An 18,697-nucleotide genomic window follows, 5' to 3' on the forward strand; every position below is an offset into this window, starting at 1 on the left:
ACTCATAATGCTTATGGAAATTCATAATACTAAAATATCTGGGCAATAAAGAGGGTAGTGGATGGGGCTTGCGGACCTTGGTGCCAATTAAAAAAAAAAAAGGGCGGGGGGGGGCAGAAAAATGTCTGTGACTTCTGTAATATTTTACTTGTAAGAATCTACATGAGCTTCATTTTCTGTAACTCTTCATTGAAAAACAATGATAACAGTCTGCATTTAAAAAAAAAAGGTAAAATATAAATAGCTGTTCTAGAAAATCTAAATACATCTTAAATGAGGAAAAGGCATGTAACAATGGGAAAAGTGGAGTAGGGAAAACTCAAACAATTTAGATGGGGGGAGTATGTGAAAGGTCAGTGTGACTCAGTACTCTAGAAATTAGTCATCAAAGTACTTCATGGAAAACATGTAAAGATATAAACCTTCCTTCCTGAATGCCTTATAGACAGATGCAAAGACAGGAAATCCAAGCTGCCACTATAGATATGAACAGCAAAGGCATGTTTTCATAATTGCTGGGAACCTACTTGGGGAAAATTGTCGGCCTTTTCCCTTTGCCATCTTCTGCTTGTTCTTTAATTCTATCGGGACAGAGTTTGTGATCAGCTGTGAAATTAGCAAGCATCTATGTTCACAGTAAATTAATTTGGCCTGTTGTTTGAGCTGCATTTGAAAACTGTAATTATTAACCAGCTTACTTTGGGTGAAATGTATGCAGTTAGAACAATATTAAAGAGCTGAAGATGATTAAAACATATTCTGCTATAGTCTTTTTTTCCTGTCAAGCATCCCACTTAAAAGGATTAATTTAAAAAGTAATCACATATGCCATTGCTTGGTAAATCTACATCTTTTAAATATATATATATAACTTCTATGGTAAGGAGTCACCAACGTACTTGAAATTGTATTTCGGTAATCTTTGTTTATCCTTACTTTGTGAGCTGTATAGTTTGCAATTTGGAGATAAAATGAATTTCAGCTGTCAGTGTAAGTTATTTGATCTTCAAAGTGCATTTAGCCTTGCAGTGCAGTGCCCATACTAGCGGATATTGTTAATGAAAACTGAATTTTAACTCATCTAGCTAAATGCAGAATAACTTTAAACTGAAGTTTTATGGTCTTCTTGTCTCAGGAGAGTTTGAACAATTAATGGCACTAAATTTATCTATCCTCCTTAATCTCATTGCAGAGTTAATGCTGGAAGTCTCATGGTCAAAACTCCTGAATTGCTGTTAACTATTTAAGAGCTGGATGTCAGGTGTGAAGGGCCATGACACAGAACGTACCAAAAAAAGAGGCCAAATTTCTGTCAGAGAGGAAATTTTAAGAGACAGGGGGAAAAGTTGTCCAAGATATAACGTGGCTAGGAAACTAAGCAAAGGTGTAAAAGAACAAGCTTCCAAATAGGCTCTTAGAAAACATATACAGAGTCTCTAGAGAGCTGGAAATCTCACCTCTAGCTAGACCAGACCCACAGTCAGAGAAGAACTAGTGGATTCTAGATCTAGCTTTAAGGACTTTTCTGCAATAACCCTTCCATGTTAAATGCATAAACAGGAGCAAATATTAGCACCCAGTTTGTTCTCTGTTCTGTACAGGGTCACCAATGTCTTTTATATTACGCTTGTGACTCTGTGGACCTTAAATTGTGCTAGTGGAGAGAGCACAGACTGTTCTCAGAGATGTCAACATATAGCAATGGAATGAGGGTGGTTTCTGGAAACGTGAATATCAAATCTCCTCTGGACAAAGAGAGGAACTGCTGCTGTCTCTTCCTTTCCGGGAAGCTGCTCTAGCACCTACATTTACTTTAAGATGATTCTGGCAGTAACTCTCCTGTGTTTTAAAATAAAGTGGTAGCTGCTTGAAGTGCTTTGCAAGTATTGTGGTTTTGGGTTATGGTTTTTGGTGTGCTTTCAGCATGTGCTGAGAATGTCTGCTGGAGGAAGAGAGAGCATGGGTGCAGAAACACGAAGAGAAATCTTAAAATTAAAAACACAAGAAAATAAATTTAAAAAAAAAAAAAAGAAAAGAAAAAAGAACTTTGGTAGAGCTTATGGGCCTCAAGAATGGCATGAATCTTGAACATTACAATTTTGGAGTAGACTGTTTGTCTAATTCCAATGCTCTTTGGGCTAAATTATGAATAGTCACATTATCTCTTTGAAAACTGGGAGATACTAACAGTTCCTAAAGAAACCAAAACTGGACTGAGGGTTTTGGTGAGGACTGAAAATGGGATCTAAACTTTTAAAGGTCTTCATGCCTGAACCTGGTAAAAGACAAACTAGACAAACTACTGACTTCTATGTGTTTCCCTTATGAAACTTAGAGTATGGGACAGAGTGCCCCTGGGGATAGAATGGAGCAATGCCATATGGGGAGTCATACGATTCTTTTCCTATTATAGTTACTGCACAGCAAAATAGATTAATTTTTAGTCATTCAGCTGTTCATTTTCCTTCCTGAGTATTGTTGTCACTTTCCCTGATATGTGCCATGCATAGCTGAAGTTACCTAATTAATTTGATCTACTATTTAGAGAAACAAAAAGTAGACATTTGAACATGGTGACCCAGGATGAGCTCTGGACTCCAGAAAGTTCAACAGCCTTCTTCCAGAAAACAGAGCATTTCAAAAGAACTGATTTTACAACAACCATATTGAAAGTAGCAACTGCAGCAAGCAAATTAGACATACAAGTATAGGAAGGAAATATTTAGCTGGTGCTGGTACAGTTTTTATGAACTTGACAGGAAGGTCCGTATGAACTTATTAGTGGTTTTCTGTAAACATTTTCTACTTTTCCATTGATTGACTGTTACTGCCGCTTTTTATTATCATGTTTCTATCTCCATCTCCCCATCTCCTCTCCCCCCAGTTAGGCAGTGGGAGATTCACAAGGGATTGTGACCCATTCCTCTCTGCGGCAGTGTTATTTTGTGTTGGTTTTAAGTATGTGCAGAGTGATACTCTGAGGCTGTTTCAGTCTGCGGGTATTCCCACTGGTGGTAATTGCAGCATTACCAGTGCAATGGTCCAGAGCGTGCACAGCCATTGCAGTTAAAATCTATCTGGTGTATCAACATGGGAAACAGAGCTAAACTTGCTTGAGAAAGCAAGATAACTAGCATTTTGATGTTTGGTATGTGTGCGAAATGTGACTTACTATTATGAAGTTTCAATATGTTAATAGTCATGTATGGTCAAAATCAGTCATGAGACACCACTGCCTGCGGCAGATCATTTCCTCCTGTGTCTGCCTGCCTGTTACATTTTCAATAAGTGGCAGCTTCACTTCAGTGCAACAGAGTGGTTGTGTTTCTGTAGTGTGTACAGTGTGGAAATGCATGCAACTGAGTTGAAGACAAATACACAGCACTGAAATGATTGTCCATTAGAGAAGAGGGTTGGGGTAGGCTAGCTAACTGCTAAATACAGGACAGGTTGTTTCTATGTGAGGAGAGCTGAGATTTGGAAGCATCCACTGTATTTTTTCAGTCCAAACTGCTGAAAGAAGAGGTTGGAGGCTGTATAATCCTGGTGTTTGCTGTTGGGACTACCATGCTAGTTCCCAAGAGCATAACTAAAATTTCTGCTTGTCTGTTTTGTTTGTTGCTTCTGTGCTGTGAGGGTAGGTACTATTAGAATGATGAGGACATTCCCTATTTGAAAATAGAATTATATGACCTATGATTTTGCTAACACCAATTATTTTTTTGTCCAAACCTAAATACTGTGCACCATTATATGATGCCTGTATACATCTTTCCTGCTTTGTTTTCTGAGATGTTGGGCTATATTTTGCATTAAATGTAACATTAACCTAGTTTTCACTTACCAGTTTGGGTACATCTTGCCTTGTTGTCAAAGGGGGGAATTAGTGCAGGATTGGGTATGTGGTAGTGATAGATTTTTGGTTATTTTTGTTTTCAGATTTATGAAATAATGGAAACTAGTGATTTGGATTAGCCCACATTAAAAAAAAATAAAAAATAAAAACTAATTGTTGTTGGAATAAATTAATAATTATTTTCATTATTGCAAGCTATCTCACAGTGCAGACAGGGCTGTATATGATGAATAGAAATTTACCTCAGATATGGAATGTCACATAGATAGAATTGCCACATCTAAATAAAGAACTGACTCTTTATTTCTGTTTAAATCAGCCTTCAGTGAGGTGGAAACAAATTCAAGTAATGTACTCAGTATGTCCTTTATGATGAACTCATAAAGTTGGGTCATGTGCCATGTGCTTTTTGTTTTTTTTTTTCTCTGTGGTTAGAGCAAGTAGCTAGAAAATCATTAGCCATTCCCTCAAAGTCTCTTTAGTAGCTATGCAGTTTGGTGTAGACAAATCCTGTGTTCCTGTGAAAGAGATAAGTGCAGCTATTCAAAAAGTAACTCTTAATTTCAGGGTTTGTAACTGACTTGAACATTGCATCAAGTGGTCTGCTCTACACTGCCATAGAGTTGAGCAAGTTTCTCGCAGGCTACCTCTGCCAAGGCATGCCATCTGTAGGATGCATTCTCAGCCCATTCTCCCAGTTCCCAGCTCTTAGATGATGTGAGCCACCTGGGAAGAACTCAGGGGAGGAGATGAAGTAAGGTCTGGAGCTGTGTGACAAGAGAAGGTGAGTGGAAGCATGATGGCAGCAGTACCCAGAGCCAGGTGTGAGATGAGTAGAAGGGAATAGATCCTGGCACTAAGTTGGGGAAATGGAAAATTGTTTTTAAGCACAGGCAAAAGGAGTCAACAAAGGAAAGTGAAAGGTCAAGAGAGATCTATAGTTATGTGGAAAAAAAAAAAAAAAAAAAAAAAAAAGGGTATTCTGGTGGTAGCCTTATTAATTAATTGATTGATTTTTCTTTCAAATCATAACAAGGTTTTCTTTTCAGTTAATTTGTAGATTGTGTTTGCAAAGCATCATTTACAACTTTAATGCAAACAAAACCAAAGTGAAAGTTTAAATCTGAAATAGTGGCATTAGGCCATGCAGCTTTTTAGCATAAAAGCTAATGAAGACCTTTGTTTTTCTAAATTTTAACTTCCCAGTTTTCAATTCACTACCCAATTTTCACTTGGAAATTTAAGATGCTGAAATAGTGCAGCAAGTCAACCTTCATGTCGAATGATGAAAGGTAACCAACCAAAATCCTCTTTTATAACGAAAAGGTGATTTGAAGTTCTTAAAATAATCTGGTGGAGTCCCTGGTCTTAGGACAGGTACAGACTTAGGGAGGTAAGTTGAAGGGTGGGAATTTTGATAACTCATATTTTCAGTTACTAATGTTTGCTAGCTGATGATCCACATTAGACTGCCTCCTTTCTGATAAGCTGCTGGGAGACTGCAAGGCTTTGCGTTGAAGTCACTTTGAAGGTCAGACTGGTACTGACTCTGGGACTGATACATAGCACAAGTTTCTGAGCCACAGTATGAATATCATCCTTTTATATAAATAAAAAGACATGGTGCCCGAGGGCCTCTTGCAGTTCCCCTCATCCAGTTTCTGGGAATACTCTGCCACAAGTCTGTGAGAGGAAGGAAACAAGCAGGTGGAATGTCAAGACTAAATACAGACCCTAACTGTATTTATATGTAGTATATGTATTGTCCTAACTTGAGAGGTTATCATCTCAAATCACGTGAAATTTATATATTTATATAGTAGGCTCAGGAGATGCATTAACGATACCCTGCTGAGAGAGCCATCTGCCTGCTTCGTGCTGTGGGAAGGGCAGAAGGATTTGTCTTGACAAAGGACACTTTGTCTTGGTAACAGCTATAACAGCTGTGTTAGAGGCAGTTTTTACCTTGAGTTGCATTTTATATCTTTGCTAGCCACACCAGATACTGTGTAGTAAGTGGATTTTTTTTTATTTTTACAAGGATTGTTTGATATGTTAGTGTAGTACAGCTGCCATGGTGCCTTTTCAGTGTTTCTGCATATGAAATGTTACCTAAAGGGAGGCCGCAAATTGGTTCAGCATAATTTTGCACAAAGAAAAGTCTTTGTCAAGCTGATACTCCCAGAATGGTGGAGAAACAGTCCCTCTCACTGCTGAATTGAAAGAAAATGTGTTGCTTTAGTCTTGTTTTTGAAATGAGTCTGCTTTCTGTTGCCATATCAGCATGTGGCTAAGGAAATAAGTCTTAGCAGGAGTCTAGTTTGGGAAGACTGGGAAGGTGGCTTAGCTGTTGCACTCATGCTGACTGCAATATGCACATTGTTTTAAAAAGCAGAAACTAGGACAGGGAAAATATTAAAATTCAGAAAGACCTTTAGTAACAGTATACCCAAGAAAGTGGCATGTTGGTCAATCTTATTGACATGCTTCTTGAGCAAAGCAAGTGTTTTCTGGGTTAGGATGCAGATGCATCTCAAATATACATCCTGGCATTCAGGAGATAACTCTCTGCAATACTTACTTTTTTACGAGGTCTATAAGCTTCTTTATTGGCAGTGACAGTTCCTTCTGGTTGAAGGCACAGGTCCAAGCCCTGTCTAGTTCCTAGTAAGAACAGTTTGCTTCCATGTGGTCTGGAGGACAAGTTTTGAGGTTTTGAGTTTTTCTTCTGTTGCAATACATTTAAATATTTTAAAAACAGCTTCACCTGCTGCCACACATTGATTCCATGTGCTATTCCTTTATGAACAGATTCAAAAACTTCTGAGGTCTTCTGAGCCTTAACATTCCACACCCCACCTTTACCTCCTATGCTCACAAGGGTGAATCATTCCAGGTCTGATTTGGATGCATAACTAAATATAGTACAGGGTTAAAATAAAATAGTATTTAGGCTGACTCCAGGAGTGTATGGGTTCTAAAGAACAGGCAGGGATGGGATTTGGCTGAGTGTCAGCAGTTAAGAGAAGTGACATCAAGCCATTACATCACCAGAGGAGCAGAGAACTACTTGTGCAAAAGCACAAGGTCCAGGAGAAGGTTGCCACAGGTGTACATAGCAAGCATGAGTAAACGATAATGAATCATGGAAAGATATAGTTGCTTCAAGAAAGTGCAGAGATTTTGCTTTTGCAGTTGCAACAGAATTGCTGTACTAGTGGGTGGTACAACACTGGGAGTAAGAGATTGTAGTTCCCACTTTCACATTTTAATACAGCTTTCTAGGCAGAACCTCACAGAGGAGACCTACTCACATTACACCTCTCAATGTTTTAGAGGATCATAATATTTATAAATAAATTAATTATAACAGCAGTGTATTTTTCTATTACATCTTCAAGGATGATTAAGCAAATACAGAAGTTATAAATATGTAATTATTTTCCATGGAATCTTGCAACCCATAGGTCTTCTCCCAGCTGCAATGAGAAGTTTGCTATAGTAAAGTCTTTGGTAATTGGAGAGATAGTAGAGTCTCATTCCTGGTGTTCCTTTACTCCCCAGGCAGGTCTCCTTGTCTGCTGTTGTTTTAGGTGTTGCACAGTTGATTTCTTTTCTAGCACATGGCAATGATGGAGTTGATCATAAATTATCCATGCTACATTTAACAATTGGCACACATTTTACAGTGGCACAGAAGCTGTCTTACAAACAATACTCAGTCTTCTGAATTAAGCATGCACAAAAGGATTATCAGTTTGTCCCCGGGGGGGGGGAGAGAGATATGTTCCTCTTTATTTTAGTCAGAAAATAATCTGGGAAAAACAGATTTTTCTCTTATTCCTTGTGGTCTCATAAAAAAAAAAAAAAAAAAATAGAATTTGTCTGGTTTCTGTGGCATCTTTTTCATCTTTTCATGATGTGCCTTGGGTAATGCTTGTAGTGTGGGGAAAAATATGTCAAGCATATATGACTTCAACAGTCAAATATTAGTCATCTGTCCATAACTTTAGTGAATCAAACTGAGTTCCATAAATGTCCATAACTTTAGTGAATCAAACTGAGTTCCATAAATGTTTATCTTGCATTGCCCTTGGCTTGCCTTTTAATTTAAAGGGACACAATTTTAGAATTGATAAATGGTATGATAGGATTCATACTTTGTTCTTACTTCTCCAGAGTAAGCGAGCAAACATGATGTTTCAAAAAGCTGTAACACAGCATGTGTAGTAAAATACTTTCAGGCAGCTCACTGACTCAGCCAGCTGGGAGACAATTCTACATGCACAATCCAATTAATTCTCTGTCATATACGTCCTAGTAGGTGGTACAAGATACTGTAGGGCAAATATAACACCCAGAAAGTACTTTGAGCTCATAAATGTCTGTTTCCATATCAGAGGCACTGTAATGCTGTCTAATTAGACCTTCTTTAATTTCAGGCTGTGCTAATTTAACCTTTTATTCCTTCATTTACTGTATCCTTTTTATCCTTTCTTTTATCCTTTTTTTTTTTTCTCCTTCCATTTCCTGGGCTGTCAGTGTGAATGAGTCACTTTTACAGTCATTACAATGTCACTTTGTGCCATTTTCTGAAGCTGTCTGTTTCTGGCTACTGCGGAAATGCTGGCTTTTATTTTGTCTTTTCCAGTTAGCTGTTTAGAGATAAATACCACACTGAAGAAATGCTTGTTTCTAAACATTCTGGTAACTATAGAAATTGCTGCAGAACAGACTAAGTAAACATACAGATAAAAGGTCCAACTCCAATGGCTGTAAACTGCTCAGAGAATGCAGCGAGTTTTCTACTTATCTGCTTTTAGCAAAAAATCTAGAAAGCCTCCTGGTATTTCTGTGTTTAGGTGGCAGGATAAAAAAGGCCTGGCTATTAGAGCAGGTAATAAGGGTCTGGTACTGGGAACTTCCTTGACTGCTTGTGGTCTGCTTTGTCTACTTATATTCCAGCTTTAGGGAAGCCAGTGGCATTACTCACAAGTCAAAGCATTTAATTAAATCAGTGAGTCACTGCCAGCTACCACCCCACAGACCTTTGATTCCCTTGTCAGGCAACTTAAACATTTTCTGTTTATAGATTAAAAAATAAATAAATTAATCTCATCTAAAAGCTAGTTAGTTTGGGAGTAGCAGAGGAAATGTTTTTAGGAATTTATGAAATTTGCATTGACATATTTTGACATATAGAAAAGCCACTATTAAAACTGGACTGATCCTTTGCTGTCCTAAATTAGAATCCTTTCTGGAGAAAGGGGCTATATTTTCTCCCAGAGATATTCATTTTTTGGGGTCTATATAGTCAGACCATTTAACATGAATTATTTATGCTCAAAGCATTTCCAATATTTCCCATAACATGCAGTGCTTCACACAAGTTCTTTTATACTTTACTGAGATGAATGTCATAGTTACAGTAATTTGAATTTTACCTTTCATATAAATGCAATAACACTCCCAATGTATTAAAAATAAATAAATAAATAAAACCAATATCATAATAACCAAAAATCAGTATCAATTAAATATATCAATTAAAGCTTTCAGCTTTAAAATTCTGTTACAGAGCAACTGAACATTAAATCGGAGAACTTGGACTTCTCTAGATGGCTGTTTGTTTTTTTTTTTTTTTTAATTGAAAAAGCACAGCCAAGTTCACTTTGATCTTGGATTTTACTCTTCCTTTAGGAATTAAAGGATTTAAGGATTTAATCATTTCAGTACTAACACCTGCACCCCTTCGTCCCATTTCTACCCATACCTGACACTGTGCTTTTGGAATGCACAACCCTGTGGGAAGGCCAGCCAGAAAAGAGGCAATTATGTTTGGTCAGTAGACTTTGCAATAAGGTAGATATATAGTTAGACAACCTAAATTTTTTGTCTTGTGAAATTGACCGAGCATCAATGAGTCTGACTTTCCACAACATCCTCTTTTCAGGGAATACAGGAGTTAAGTGGAAGAGCAGAAATGCTGTACCCCACTGAGATTTTTGATCTCTGTATAAAAACAGTCATTTATCCTTGTAATCACACAGTAGCAATTACACGTGGTAGCTGTACAAAATTTTATTTTAAAGTACCAAAAAAATGTACAAAATTTTATTTTAAAGACTCATCTTCAAATGAAACATTTATTGTGGATTTCCATTTCTGGGTGTTTTTCCTATATTTTCCATCTAATTGGGAACAAATTTGTGGGAAGATAGGATGACAAAAACAGATTTACTAAATTTGGCAGTCTAATGTCTATACTTGTGCAGATTGCTGGAAGAAGAAATCAAGGCCAAAACCTGAATGATCTATAAGTAAATGAAAGTAAAATCTTCCTGAATAAGCGCAAATATTGCCCTCATGTTTGGAAAAACTCAAATACAGAAAATGAGAGCCATGGGGCAAACTTGGAATTAATCCATGGGCAATTGAGGCTGTAGGTAATTTCCAAATGCCTTTATGAAGGGTCAAAAACATGTCAATTATTGCCAATTAAGGCTTGTAAGGAAAAGAAAGTACTTTCCCATGCCATTTTAAAAATTAAAATTGAAAGTCTGTTCTGTAACTTTTCATTCCTATGAACTCAGAGTAGTCAGGCAAAGCCTGTCAGACTTTTCAGGTTCTTTTATAACCATCTGAGTATCAAATCTGAATATTTGATGGTTATTTCAGCTTTTATCCAGCTTTAAATGATACCAAACTATCACCACCTTTATTTATATTATAAGTACTGAGTACCTATACAGCTATTTGAAATTTTTCCTTAATATTTCTCCCCATACCGTTGTTTCTTTGTTGTGGATTTATTTTAGTTTAGTTAGTGTCAGACTAATATCATAACTCAGATGTCTCACAAATTATAAAGAAAATCTTAGACAACTTCATATTACCCTGTAAGGAGGTTTTTTTGTTCCTCCATAAAGCATGGCAGTACTTCTTATCAAATAGTGAATAAAGAGATTTGCTCTAATTTATCTGAACTTGTGATAAAAAATAAAAAAAATCTTCTAAGACTTTGTACCACAAAACTTTGCATGGATGAAAATTTGGTATTAGGCCAAATGTATCATAACTGGTGTTCTGTTTCTGGAAATCACACTGGCCTATGGAATCTAAAAAGGAATATTGTCAACTCTGTTAACTTTGTGCAGAAATATAGTCAATAAAACTCCTTTTTTTCAGATGCTTTGTTGGTCTATTTTGGATTTATAATATTAGGGGATATTATTTCAACATGTTTAAAAAAATGCTTCCTAGTCCTTTAGATTTTTATGAAGTTGGTGTTAATTAACTTAGCCAAAGTTTGGTATCATACTTTAAGAAAAGGGGATGTCTGTTGGTAGCTAAAGAAGATATTGAGCCTATTATCTGGTTAGAATTCAGGGTTTCCTAATGAACTTTTATTTAGTTTGAAAACATGTGATTCTAAATAATTAAACTTTTCCTAAGGTGCTCTCCAATATGTGCACACAACCTTATTTTCAGTATAACTTGAACATGCTGGCTTCTGTGGAATAATTTTCTTTGTGTGAATAACTATGTCTACACTGATCCCATGTGAAAAAGAATAGCTCTGCACTTATTAACCGAGGAATTCAATATTAAGGGGATCTGAACTATACAAAATACTATTTAATACTATTTAATACTATTAAAGCCCATGATGTGAAAAAGTTCACCGACTACAGTGAAATGCAGCTTCCAGGAACTTGATAAATTGATGAAATATTTGTTAAAAATACAATACCATGCTTTTGGCAATGAATCCATGGTCTGCAGACAGAGCAAAACTTATTTTGAAGAACTAGAAATAAGGACATTAAATTTTATTTAAAAGTACAAAGTACTACATTTTGATATCATTATGTATTCTGGGAGGTAATTTAAAATTGTGGCTTTAGATAAAAATAATGTCAATGTCTCTAGTATGTACTAGAGATGGGATGGGAGACTTGAAATCAGCTGAAAGCAACTAAAAATCTTGTCGTGTTCTTCACTGCTTATAATATAATTATACTAAAGTATCTTACATTATTTCCAAAGCTCTCTGTTTGTGTATCTATCTATAAACCTATGTTCTACCCTGCTAATGACTTTTGCAGTGCACTCAATAAATTTGATTAAAGTGTATATTGTCATTTATATGTTATTCAGGAAAGATGAAAGGAAGAAAGAGGGGATGGTTCTTACCTTTAACCTTTATCATGCTGTTTGTCTGTATCGCTGGACATGTGACTGATGACTCAGATGATGGCGAAGAAGAGGATGTTCTTGGTAAGAGTTCACAGAAACAACACAAAAAACTCTCTCAATGAAACCAACATGTTATATGCACTCTAAACGTACTTCTGTGCTTGATTTTTTATTTTTTTTTCAGGGAGACTTGAAAGTGGAAATAAGCATGCAAGAGTGCTGAAGCCAGACTAGGTTTTTAACTAACCAGGAGATGCTCAGAATTTTGCATCTGGCTCTAGCAAAATTGTTCGCCTTCTATAACGGCTTCTGCTGTGCATGCGTTTTGAAAGTTCTAATCTTAATCAAAATATTAGATATCAAGATTATTCCCTTTAAGCTGTGCTTTAGGACCCCTGGAGAAGTTCAGTGTTGAGGGAAAAGAACATGCAGGTGGTAAACTTTGGCTTTGTCTTCCTATGCAAATGGAGTAGAAACATGATAAACAGCACTCTTCAGCCACAGTTAATTTGCAAAGTTTGCAAAATTCTGGATTGCCCTAGTTGTTTTCCTTGGCCTTAGAGATGCTTTCTTTATGAAAAAACATCTCTACCAAGTGATTTGGTATTGATGGATAAATAAAAACTCGACAGTTAAAGATTTTTTTAAAAAAAAAATATCAGAAGTGTGACTTAGGACTGGAGAGGTTCTTGGATTCTCTTACTGTTGTAAGGCTGTTGTTCATGGTACCTGCACTTCATTGAAATTCAGTAAGTTGGGTCAAATTTCTGTACTGGATATCATTGTGAAATGTATTTTAATTTCATCGCAAGCAATCATGGGAAAGCAGATGAGGGGAAAATGAGCTTTTTGTACCATATTTAAATAGGCTTCTTTCCTTTTAGAAATGTGACTTGAAGTGCTCACCTCTTTCTTACGCTGTAGAGAGCAATGTAGTGGATTCCTCTCACATTTGACATGTCTAATTTTGAAGACCAACTAGGAATACAGCTAAGAGTGACCTTGACCTTTTGTTGTTGTTGCTGGTACTCATATATCTGCCTATGGCTTTTCAAATTTCCATCCACATTATTTCTTCCTATAAGTCTTTTGCAGCAGCCTTGAGACAAAATATTAATTGTGTACAGTCATGGCTGTATTACAAAATAAGCCAGCACTTTAGGGCCATATCACAATTAGTCACCACAATTTAAAATATTAGACATTCCACATTAAGTGTATGCTTATCGCGCCAATGTCGTCAGATTATTTCATACAGAAAAAAATTAGTGTCTATTTACCCTTGAGGTACCTAGGCACCCGTCTTGTTTGAAGGCAAACTTGTATTTATCTTTGCCCTCCCCCACAACTCTGTTTTATAGAAACCTCAGCCTGAACTTGCAGTTCATGAAGGCCAAATTGTCTTGTTGGTTATAATAATACACTTCTTCAACAGAACAAGAAATATGCAGGATTAGTCTTTTATTTTATTTTATTTTATTTTTTGTGGCCCTGAGTACTTATTTGTTTTTAAATATAAAAGATATCAGGAAAAACACGCCAAGGAAATTAAATAGTCTCTTTTCTATCCAGCAGTATTTTATCACCAATTATTTAACAATCGGTCATTTAAAATTATACAATCAGTAAATGATTTAGAATGAGGGACAGTTATTAACTTCTGAACTAGTATTCCACAGTAAAAAATAGTCAAATACGATGCTTAGAAATTAAACCAGGGCCCTGTTTTATGACTAGTGAAGACTCAGTTGTGATGTTTACAGTAAATTATTTTTTGCGGTAATCTGATTATATTTTTATAAAATGATTATGTTGTTGCTATTTAAAATGACTCTTGTTATTCCTTATGAATTAAATTCTGGTTTCACTGAATTTAACAACAGAAATTTTGTAGGCTGCAATTTCATTAATGGCATGTATTTTCTGATGGTAGGTGGTTATAAAACGTTGACATACTTCACCCCAGCATTCAGTACCTTCCAGGTACTGAAGGATAAAGTAAGTTGTATGGATCCATTGCTTGCAGAATGGTACTTTTGGATCACATTTGATGCATTCTCTGTATGAATCTGGGGTTTTTGATTTTTTTTTGTGTGCGTCTCTTTTGTTTGTGTGTTTGTTTTGTCTATTAGTATTTAAACTGCAGTAGTAATTAAAGTTGAAAGTCAAGTCCAACAGGTTAAAATGGATTTTCAATGTGTTATTTTCCAACAAAAATGCTGTCATTTTTCCATGAGTAAATTAGATTTATAAAAAAAGTAAATGTTATAAAAATAACCAGTTCATGTATATTGTTCCATAATACCTTATGTGTTTGGGAGCACTTTAGTTGATGTTCCAAAGCCTGAAGAAAATAACTTACTAGTTGAACGTGCTTTTCATTCTAATGTGAAAGTTTATCAAGAATAAATGTGACTTTAAGAAAGGGTAGGAAACACATGGGTAGGAAAAGCAGTGAACAGTGTGTGGGTGGGAAGCTGTCAAACTGGCAAAGATGGAGAAAGAAGAAACAGTTATTCATTAGCAACAAGGTGCTTAGTATTGATATCACTTATCAAAGAGAGACATTTACAAGAGAGCTTGGAAAGATGACAGCATATCTTTGTAATTAAGGATAACCACGGGAATTCATATGAGTGAGAACCCGTAACCTAAGAAACAAAACAGAATGTGTTCTACTTAAAAACTGAGAAATTCTTATTTCAGCTTAACATCATATAGACCAAACTTTTTTTTTTTTTTTTTTTTTTTTTTCCCCAGTTAATTTATATAGTTCTGTTCTGAAAAGCAAGTACGCAGCAATGCTGTGGTCTTTCATATTTATTGTGCCATAGATATAACAGGGAAATTATTTCACAGTCTTATTAAAAGGATACATTTTTAACCACCAGTTTTGCAAATTGATGTAGCAAGAGTCTGCAAATCAAGTTAGATTCTTTGATTATGTCTGCAGCTGGGGAAAATTGTATTGTTTTTACTTTTACTAATGTAAAATGATGAGAAAAAATATTCACCACTGGTTTGTAATATATTGCTTACTAGTAAGGTAGTAACAGGGCTTTACACAGATGTTACAAGCTCCATGTGCTCAGGGCTACAGCATGACTAACTGCAGGTTATTAGAGTTTTCACAGTGAAAGTGCTACTTGTAAGTTGATAGTAACTGTTCAAACAGCCTTGTCCTAAGTTGCAAAAGTGCTGTGTGAAGGACAATAAGTGGCAGTGCTGTGTAGGAACTATCTTGGCCACTATCCTGGCTCTTGACAGTTGCCAAAAGTAGGAAGACTGTAGGAATGGAGCACGAATCATAGAACCATAGGATGTTCCAAGTTGGAAGGGACCCACAAGGACCATTAGGTCCAATTCCTGACTTGACACAGGACCACCCAAAAATCAAACCCTATGTCTGAGAGTGTTGTCCAAACACATCTTGACCTCTGGCAGGCTCGGTGCTGTGACCACGGCCCTTGGGGACCTGTTCTACATCACCCTCTTGGTGAAGAACCTTTTCCTGATACCCACCCAAACTGAGCCTCCTGTGATGCAGTTCCATGCCATTCCCTTGGGTCATATCACTGTCACCAGAGAGAGGAGCAAGTCCCCCTGCTACCTAAGATTGTAGTGACATAGAATACCTGCACTAAGCTCATGGTCAGTGTGAGCCATTTTGTCAATATTACTTTGCACTTATAACAAAGCACTGAGTGCAAAGATTGTTAGCATAGAAAAAGACACTTAGTGCCTTTAATCATGACAACCTACCATATAGCTGATCTAACAAAGGTTTGAAATGAATTTTTTTGAGGAAAAGTAGGGAGAAAATGTTTTGCTTTGTTTTATTTTTGGTGTGGCAAGTAATAACTTTTTTGTAACAGTGTATATCAGCTGTAATCCTTTTTTCAATGTTTTTCGAGCAAAACACTCTCCATGTTCTTGATTTAGGGTAGTAAAGTTCTATAATTCTACAGATTTTCTAAAAGTTTATTTGCACCAGGTGCTTGAATGGAATGCCTAATAAACATCCAACAGGGCCAGATCCAATGGAGAGATTTAAACTCATTTTCCTTTTAAAATGATAATTGCAACATGCTATATTTAGAATAAATGCATTTGTAAATATAAGGTGGAAAATAACTGCTTAAACACTTGTATAATGAGGTTGTATTTGCTGAAAAGTAAGTAGAAGTTGCAGAGAATTACAGATATAGTGCAGCGTCATAAACGAGGCAGTAATTCTGTGATGTATTAAGAAAAAAAAAAAAAAAAAAAGAGAGAGAGAGAGAAAGAGGACAATTAGGACAATTATTCCACTCAGTAGGCACCACTAATGCCTCAGGTAGAGTATTGTGTTCAGCTCTGGGCCATACACTTTAAAAGTAATCCAGACGAATAGGAAAGGATCCAAAGGAAAGTTGCAAGACGGTTAGAAAGCAAGACCAATAAAAAGAGATTGAAGAAGGAATTTTATTTATTATAGAGATAATTAAGAGGATGGAAGAGTCATCCGATAATAATAATAATAATGGAAAGTTGGACGTCTTGAAGTTATTCTTCCTGTGCACTGAAGGAAATTACAAAATTATTTAATATGTAATAAAGAATATTTGGGCTGTATATTATGAAAAATGCTTGTATTGCAAGTAGGGTAGTAAAATTCTGGAACTGGCTGCTTCAGGTTACTGGGAATTTTACTTCACTGGAGTTTTTTAAGAATGATTTGGCCATCTATCAGAAAAGGTCTCAAGGTATTTATCCCATAGGAATATGCCAAATGTTGAATGAGAAACACCTTTAAAACTGCTTTCAGTTTATGTTGTTAGTTGATGACTATTCACTGACCTTTCTGATAGACAGCTTCTCTAAATGTCATATCCTGTGCTCTTCACACAAGGCCTAAAATGTAGTAGGAACATTCTCTTTTAAAATTGAATAGGAGAGGAGGAGGCCATACAATAGGAATTAGCTTTCTCAAGACATATTCCACATGTGAAACTGGTGCAGACATACTTGTATCTATGCAGACCTACTGGCCAAACACTCATGCTTGCCTTCTCAGCTACTGCTTTAATCTGAGAAAGAAAGCTAATTTTATACCATCTGTGGTGAGCTAAGTGTTCCCAGGTGTAAAGTAATGGGGGAAGAACTCTATCTCTGTTCCCAGACACAGGCATGATTCAGTTCCCATGCATCCCTTTGAGACATCTTTCCTCAGAGTCACTTGGTTATTGTTCAAAGGGAGAGAACTTGACTCTCTGGGGCTTCACAGGGTATGTATTTTAGTCAAAATATGGTAATTTACCAGCACGACTAAAAAAATAAATGTCTCTGCCACTTCATAGATTGCCAAAAAGTGAGACACAAATAGATGTTATGTTTGCAGTAAATGTCAGTACTTCTGACAGTGGTAACAATGTCACTGACTGCAGAGTAAAGGTCTGAGGAGGTAAGCAAAACAAAGATTTAGTTCTGTGGGTGCGGTGGGAAATAAGCTAGAAGTTGAGACCAAAAAGTTTCCAAGATTAGTGTACTAAGCCAGTTGTTCTTCATTGTGTAGTTTTGCAACTATGTTTGGGCACAATTTCTGTTTTGATAGCCCATGACACTGGTGTGACATAGTGTAGTGAGCAAAATGATCTGACATAACCCCATGTTTGTAATTCTGGTAGTTAAGAAACCTAGCAAGTTTTCACAACCTCTTCTAGACTGAACTGGGTCACTGACACAGGTCACTTATGAGGTCTCATTACTTGTGTGCCAAGAAAGTAAAATGTTTATAAACCAGCTGTTAACTCTCACCCACCCCCATTTAAGCTGGATTTATTACTGTGCAGATAAATGTTTGATTTTAGCCTTTCAGGAGTTATTCCAAATGTTACTGAAACCTTTGATGTTTTGAAGACATTTTTCCCCCTATTACTCAGTGAGGGAATTCCAAAGTTTCATTTTGCAATGTAGTATTCTCTCAACTTCTCTAGTTGAGCCTTTTCAAGTTTCTTGCAAAGGATTTCCAAACCTGTTGGGGAACTTTGGACCTTTGAGTCACAACTTGGACTCTTGTATGATGTCTAAATCCTGATTCTTCATGGGTTTGGGAAGACCCAAATAAGGAAATTGGCAAGAAACAAAGTTCAGAAATCTTTGGCAAGCTGAGCTCTGTAGGAATTTTAGTGAAACTCATATCTCTTTGAAATGCATCATTTAATTCATCCACAGTACCTATTAGACGATCTTCAATAGTATTTTCCAATCTGTTTTCCTAACTTCAGAATCTGTAAATATCATTTCTCTAACGAGGTAGACACAGACAATTTTAGGACTGAATATTTGATATGCTTTTTGAAATTAAACACCTCAATCTGTATTTTAACAACAAATTGACCATTTTAAGAATGGAAGATCTAATTACCTGCTACAATTTTTGTGTTCATAGTATTTGCATAATAAAACATTTTTTTCAAGGATTTACGTGATACGGGATAAAAGATTTTAGCTGTAAAAATTATTTCTTTGCTATATATATAAGTTATCAACGTCTCAAACAGAATAAAGAGTAAACTTGTATTGGCTTCAGTATTTATGAGGGTTTACTTCGGCTGCGTATTTCGGTTAAAGATTTTATAATAAGATAAATGTTATATGTTA

The 18,697-nt window shown here is 36.2% G+C and overlaps 1 protein-coding gene across 3 annotated transcripts in view; it reads left to right on the top strand.

Annotated features, from left to right (window-relative positions):
- The window catches only part of TFPI (tissue factor pathway inhibitor), a 60,700-nt gene that overhangs the window by 21,190 nt on the left and 20,813 nt on the right, over window positions 1–18,697 (top strand). For all 3 annotated transcript variants that reach the window (XM_035332038.1, XM_035332039.1, XM_035332036.1), the window contains exon 2: window positions 12,017–12,136. In XM_035332038.1, coding sequence (XP_035187929.1) covers window positions 12,022–12,136 — 115 coding nt within the window. In that variant the 5' untranslated portion in view covers window positions 12,017–12,021. The remainder of the gene's footprint in view (window positions 1–12,016; window positions 12,137–18,697) is intronic.

The sequence above is a fragment of the Oxyura jamaicensis genome, chromosome 7 (assembly GCF_011077185.1).
Source record: "Oxyura jamaicensis isolate SHBP4307 breed ruddy duck chromosome 7, BPBGC_Ojam_1.0, whole genome shotgun sequence".
NCBI classification, from domain to species: Eukaryota; Metazoa; Chordata; class Aves; order Anseriformes; family Anatidae; genus Oxyura; species Oxyura jamaicensis.